Source organism: Lacerta agilis, chromosome 8, assembly GCF_009819535.1.
Source record: "Lacerta agilis isolate rLacAgi1 chromosome 8, rLacAgi1.pri, whole genome shotgun sequence".
Classification (NCBI taxonomy): domain Eukaryota; kingdom Metazoa; phylum Chordata; class Lepidosauria; order Squamata; family Lacertidae; genus Lacerta; species Lacerta agilis.
The window spans coordinates 56,412,920-56,419,970 of record NC_046319.1 but is presented as its reverse complement, the minus strand read 5'-3'; the positions used below and the strand labels follow the sequence as shown (position 1 = coordinate 56,419,970).

General features: G+C 44.3%; 1 protein-coding gene across 1 annotated transcript in view; it reads left to right on the top strand.

Moving 5' to 3' along the window:
* SMAP2 (small ArfGAP2) overlaps positions 1-7,051 on the top strand; it is a 28,919-nt gene continuing 21,868 nt past the window's right edge. The window contains exons 1-2 of the mRNA XM_033157665.1: positions 1-337; positions 1,156-1,274. Of these exons, the coding sequence (XP_033013556.1) occupies positions 1,172-1,274 (103 nt within the window). The 5' untranslated portion in view covers positions 1-337; positions 1,156-1,171. The remainder of the gene's footprint in view (positions 338-1,155; positions 1,275-7,051) is intronic.

The window sequence follows — 7,051 nt, the reverse complement described above, 5'->3', positions numbered from 1 at the left end:
CCTTCCCTTCCCTTCCCTGCCCGCCTCTCTCCGTACCCTAACAACGTCCTCCTTCGCCACCGCCGCCACCACCAAACCGGGGGCTGGGGGTCTTTCGGGCTCCCCCTAGTGCTTCCCCTTGAGGGGCCAGAAGGGCTTCGTGTGGGAGGAGAGAGCAGCGGCTGAGGGGCTTTTTGTATTATTATTTTTTTTGGGGGGGTGTCCTTTGCTGGAGTTTTAGGCGGGGTTTTAAAGTGGCCACAGGTACCGTCCGTCCCGTCCCCCTCTCGCGAAGGTGGCGGGGGGAGGCTCCGGAGTCCCTCAGGAAAAAACTCCTCTGAGTTGCCCAGGGTTGAAGGTATACCTGAGTGCCTGCACTGCATGCATATCTGGGAAAAGAGAGGTGTTTATTTACCAGGTGCTTGGTAGGTGTCTGCCGGTGAAGGGGGAAGAAGAGGTGTGTTTGGGGCATGCTCCTTAGCTAATTTCAGGGGTGACCCTTCGCTGGTGTAGGTTTGCAGAGGTAGCAAGGGCATTCAGACGTCCTAGGTGCCTTTGGGGAGGCTGAGTTTTGGAGCCTTGGTTTCCAGAGAACTTGCCAGGGTGGGGAAACCTTGGGGACAGTCAATTGAGGTGGTGGGTGGTGGGTGGGGGAGGAGGAACTGGCAGCTGCAGCTTATTTAGTTTTGGTGTTGGGTTTTGCTGCTTATGTGGAAAGGGGGGAGCCTGACCTGGCCTGTGCTTTTCCATTCGGGAAGTGCAGATAGAGGGATGCTGTGACTGGAGGGAGGCCGCAGAGAGGCTTTATTACGGGGCATAATCCTTTGTAGCATGTTAGCGTGCTTCTGGGATATTATTTCAATGGGAAGGTCTGTGGAGGGGTTAAAAACTGTGTGACAGTCAGTTGGGGAGGAGTGCTGGGCTCAGCACTGCAGAAGGCCTTTTTGGCAAAGAGCAAGAGGGGAAGTTGCATTGTTGGTAGCTGAGAGGCCGTTTTCTCTCTAGACCAAGATCTTGATTATGTAGAAGGGTGTGAGCAGAATTTTAGGGTGGGGTGCACTTTATCAGAGGTGTGGAGTGAAGGAGCCTGGAAAGGCCTGTTTTAGAGAGCTGAAGGAAGGAAAGGACATCTCCCTTTTTATTTTTATTTTTTTATTTTTTTGCACTCCTGCGCAGCCATCTCTTATCTGCAATGACAGGCAAATCGGTCCGGGATGTGGATAGATATCAGGCTGTCCTTGCCAATCTGCTGTTGGAAGAGGAGAACAAATACTGTGCAGACTGTCAGGCCAAAGGTAACATGCGGCACCGGTGAACGTATTGTGGGGTTGGGGAAAACTCTGAGCTTAGCCCTACAGAAGGGAACTAACTGTGTGGCAATGAGTAGGTGGGATTAGATTGTGCCATTGTTGGTGGATGGTGATTATATCTTCATTGGTGTGTGCCAGAGTGTGTTAATATGCACATGTACATAATATGCATACATCCATAATATACAAATGCATGTAAGGTTTTTATTTTATTTAAATATTACTAAAATAATTGTAAGGAGCAAATGCTATGAATTTCAGGTCATCTTCATTAATACTGTGTGGCATCAGGGTGAGACTTTCTCTTAGGCAGAAGCATGTACTGCAGGTTTCTTTGTCAGAAATACTAGCTCCTTGGATGTATGCGCTCGTGCCCTGCCTCTTGAGTTGGATGAGGGAGGAAAAGCAAACAGGTGGTGAAAATGGTCCCTCATGCTGGAAAAATCAAGTGGCGGTATGAAAGGAAGGTTGCTGGCAGGCTGGCTGGCATTTTTGTAAAGGGGGGAGGGAACCCACGCCTAATGCAGGGGGTACTGCATGCAGTTGGTTACATAATGGCATCAACTGGGCAAATTGACAGCACAGACTGTATTATAAATTCTGTATCTAAAGGAGGTACATTGGGGATGAATTCTTTCTGGAGGCTGATAAGGCCAGATCACATGGGAAGGCCACATCAGAAAAGAGAAGGGAAGGATGATTCACAAAAAAGACAGATTTGGGAAATATATATGTGAGCCATGGGCAGCATCTGTCTACTGGAGTCTAGCATTTTGTACTCCCAGGCTCCTGTTAACATTCCTGTGTCTCAGCTTCCTGTTTAAATGCCTTAACTTTTTAGCTCTTCGGGTTGTAAGGAAGTTTGAAAAAAACTTAGTGTCTGGAAGGGTCTTAAACAAACATGTTGGTAAGGCAGCTCAATATTTATTTCTCTTCTGAATGCCTCTGGTTACTAAGATCTATTCAGAGTTCTCAGGAAGGCTGACTCATGATATCCTCAAAAACTGATTTTGGAAAACTCTTTGGAAGAGGATTGCCATATCTGGAATGGAGAAGATGATGCTTCCTCCCCCAATCAAGCTAGCTAGAAATACGGAGCATGTGTAGCTTGTTGCTACCCAAATCAGCTGCTCAGGAAGCAGGACCCAGTGGCCTTCTGGTTGCTTTCATGATGCAAGGCTCCAAAGCTTATGGTTAAGAATAGTAATATAGATTACAGTTGAGAACCCAGTATAAACTAAACATGTTCCAACAAACTCTGCTCTGGGGTCTAGTGGCACTTTGAAAAGTGCAATGCAAAATTGGGAAAAGATTAGCTGTCGTCCAGATTGCCCAACTATAAGCAAATAATGTTTTGGCTCATTTGTTTCAGTACCATCTGTGCTTTAAGCAGAAGGATTCCTGTACTGTATTTTGGAAGTCAAGTGGATTTCCTGGTGGATGTTGATGGCTTGAAGCTTGAGTTTTGCCCCTTTCACTCTTTGTGTTGCACCAAACTTCAGAGCTTCTAGGCTGGGCTACAAAGAACATGTGAAGAATGCATGTGTGTTTGCAAACAGAATTGGGTCATTCAGTTAAATTGATTGGAAGTAAGCTCAAGGCTGGTGGCAGGGGTAATACCCCTTCACAAAACACATCCTAAAAATATGGAATTCATTGCCACAAGTGATGGTGAAAGGTTAAATGGAGCCTCCAGGTTCAGAGGCAGTATACCTCTGAATACCAGTTGCTAGAGGAATAATTTCTGTCTTGCTCTGCTTGTCTAAGGGCATCTTGTTAAAAATGTGCTGGCCTGTTTGGAATGAACCATTGATTCATATCCGGCATAAGATCTGTGTATGTCTGAGGGAGAAGCTTCTGGTAAAGTCCATAGGCACTTCTTATGTTATCCCATGTCAGTAAGGGTTCAGATCTATAATACCAATGACCAATATTGCTGAAGACCTTTGCTTAGTTTCCTGTTGGTGTGCTTGCCTCATATTTCTGTCCACTTCCTGTTTTTCTGAGTTTCCTTTCTTCATTTGCATAGCTTCCTGTGTGCTCATAGCTCTTGACTCCAAGCAGCCTACGCTAGCCTCCCCGTGGTTGAGCGTTGGAAGATATTTCTATGACAGTTCCCTGAGAAGCCAAGACTGATAGTTTTGCTCTCTATGATACTTGGCTGAAACCGCTTTGTAAAAGGTTCCCTAAAGTCTGTACAGTATTTAATATTCACTCCCTGCCCTGCCAGCATTCGTTTTTGAGTAGCCCATAAAACAGCATGCTACCTTGGTGGTATAATTAATGTAAAATTGAAGTGTGCCATTAAAAATGTAAAATGCACCATACAACCAACAAATTTCAAACAACCAGTGTCCCCACAAAATTCTACAGAAAATTTAAAAAGCATGGGGACAAAAAGGAAACAATAGTGAAAAAGGATGCCTAGCGCGAGAAGAAAGCAGGTAAGGTTTGAGGAGGGAAGTCTGTGGTTAATACCTGATAGATCCATGATTTTCAGACTGTGATCAGGGACTCTTAGGGTTCTAAGGGTGTCTTATAGCAGTTCTGGATCCTTAGTGCCCAGGTCAGTAATGGTGGACAACCCTCCTTGTGTTGTGTACTTCTAGGATCCATTCACAGATACAGTGTGTTTGCCTTTTATGCAGTGTAAATGGCAAGACCAAACATGCTTTGCTATCTTCTCACATGGGCTGTGTATGTGACCTCAGACATTTTCCAGAATCCTCTGTATCGTGTAGGAAGTTTTCCCTCACCTTGGTGGGGCTTCCAACTTCACAGGTGAACTTAGTCAAAAGTGCAGAACCACAGACTGGAATTATAACTGGATAGAGCTTTAAGTGGAAAGATATGTGTGGGGAAAGAGACCTTTTGCAGTTGCCTGAGTTTGACTTAAACTCTCCTTGGTAACGTGGTTTTTTTTCTGTTTGTCTTCAATGGAACAGTCTCCTGAGTCATGTTTTGACATTGAAATGACACCAGGCCAGATAATTGACTGTGAAGATTGCTATGCACATCCACAGTGTGCTCAATTTATATATCTCTTGGGATGATTTCGTAGATAGGGTTTTCTTAATGCTCACTGCTTGCTTCCCTGCCATATTTTGGGCCTGAAACAATTTCTCCCTTGGACCAGATTAACAACCCTGATTTGGGGATTTGGCAGCTGTTGGTGGGGTGGCAGGAGGAGAGAGAGGGAGTGGTGTGCCTTCTGTTGCAGAGAGTTGGTCTTCTTCCTTAAGTTATCTGAATATATTCTTCTATTTCGCCTGCAGCACTTTGTTCTTTCTGCTTATAATACTACATTTTGCGGTCTGGTTTGCATCCTCCACAGTAAGGGCTTGTGCAGGCTAGTTAAGCGAAACTATTTATTTACGTACTGCTTAATGCTAAATTTGGCTTCTAAATGGTTTACAAAATATAAATATGGGGACTGCAGAATTGGGGACATTAGCATTTGAGTTGAATGCTGGCAGAAGCTGAACCCTGTTGGAGCAGCACACTTTACTCTGGATACAATCACATTCAAGAGTCTGGTTTTAGGAGAATAGGAAAGGTATTTATTACTGAAATAAGTGTTGGATAGGAAAGATACTACTGTCTTGTTAAGGGAGGGAAGAGAAGTAGGAAGTAAGATCAGGTCAGCAATTATTATTATTATTATTATTATTATTAATTATCCACCCTTCACCCTAAAGTCCCAGGGCAGGTTACATCATCATTAAAGACACTAAAAACTTACAATCATACAAATAAGGCACCTCCTAAAAACATGCACCTCAAGTTTCAAAAGCCAGGGTAAAAAAGTGCATCTTCAGCAACTGTACAGTATAATGAGGTTGCTAGATTCACCTCCATAGGGAGGCATTTCCACAGATTAGGGCCCACCACAGACAATACCCTCTCCCAGGCATCCATCCCCCGCCTGAGTCTCTATGAGGGCAGAGGAACTACCAAGCAGGTCTTCTTTGCCGATCTCAGCACCCAAGAGGGTCTCTAAGGAAGAAGGTGGTCTAAGTTACCAGTAACGCTAAAGGAAGAACAACCTGGGTTGGGATAAGGACAGTCTAGGAAGCTTGGTGCTTTCTCATGCAGATGCATCGGCCTACAGTGCAAGCTAGGTTGCACCCCAATACTTCCAATAGGTTCATCCTGATCAAGATGGAGTAAAAATTAGTGATTCAGCCAGAGCCCCTGGCAGAAGTCAGAACATAAAGGTGGTACAGCTTAGGGCAGGAAGGTTGACCTTCCTTCTCCTGTGTTCCTCTGCCGTACATAATGGTCATTGAGATTTTGTCATTTTTAAAGCACTTTCCCACTTGGATAATGGTACAGTATCTAGTACAGGCTTGTAGCAATTTTGTTTCATGGGAGGTTGCATTTGGCTTGAACCTGTGGTTTTGTTTTTCTAGTGATGGCAACTGGGGCATAAGGCAGCACAAACGCTGCCACAGCAACCTTGAAGAGGGAAAGATACCTTGTAGAAATGGGATGGCAGTGAACGAGGAGGTTTTATGCCTAAGCAGGCATGTAGACTTCAGTGCTGAGAAAATGGGACAAAGGCAACAACAGAAGATTAATCAGATTGTGCGTAACATGGCTAATTGCAGCGTGTCCATTTGTGTGTATACCTAAGGTTGTTCTTTTGGCTTTGAGCAAACTTGATCACCTGGCCTGCCTGCCTGCCTGCCTGCAGTACTTGAGTCTGAGTGACGGCAGTTTGTGGGGCTGTTGCTGTGTTCTAACATTTATGTAGTGCAGAATGTGTACATATTGCAGTGGTGATGACTGTTCTTTTGCAAGATGAGCAGCCTGACCCACTGATTGCAGTGGAACATACTTTCAAGTAGGTAGCCCAAATTTTTGGTAATTAAGAACTTGAACTGCCTGTGCCTTCTGGGATGTTACAGTTGCAGAACGCACTAAGGAAGCGACGAACCTTTTGCAGTCAACAATGGCATGTTTAATCTGGTTGAAAGTTGAACTGGAGCCACTATAAACAAAGAAATAGATCCATGGGCAGCTTATTCTGGTTCATAGCAGCTATCTGAGTTTTTCTTGAGGGTGAGGGGGAAGTATGGCAAATAGAGGAACTGAAGGGCAAAGGCTGTTGACAGTTCCCCCCCCCCCGACCATAAACTTAGCTCCTGTTTCTTCAACCACACTTGCTTCCTTTGCCTTGCTCAAGAAACCCTCCCAACTGGCTGTAGCCAATGCTGTCGTCTTCACAAGGTCCTGTTGCGTTAAATTCCTGTGTGACTACACAGAGAAATGATGAAATTGTCCTTTATCGTTCCCAGTGCTTGATGGCAAAGCTGAGTCAAGGCTGATCAGTGTGTGTTAATAAATGTCCTTGTTGAAACAAATTCATTTTGTTTTTCAGGCTGGAAAAACTTTTTTCATGTGGCCCCTACCCACAAAGGTTCAGTGCAGGTAACACTGCCACAGCAAAAATGGAATTGCTTAAATTGCAGTGATAACTTATACGACTATTTTTGCAGTAGCACCAGAAAAGTACAGAATGTAGTATTGGGTACACAATTCAATTTTCCTAGAATTAGGACTATTATTTTTCAAAAAGCAAGATTCCAGCCCTTATGGTTGAGAATATATGCTTGAAAGCATACAAACTATGCTTGTGAACTCTCAGAAGTGATATCTAACATGACCTTCCTTGGCCCCTTTGTCCTATCTAGTGGATATAGGGCAAACTGCAAAAATTATGCTTAAATTTGCATAATTTATACAGGATATAAAATGTT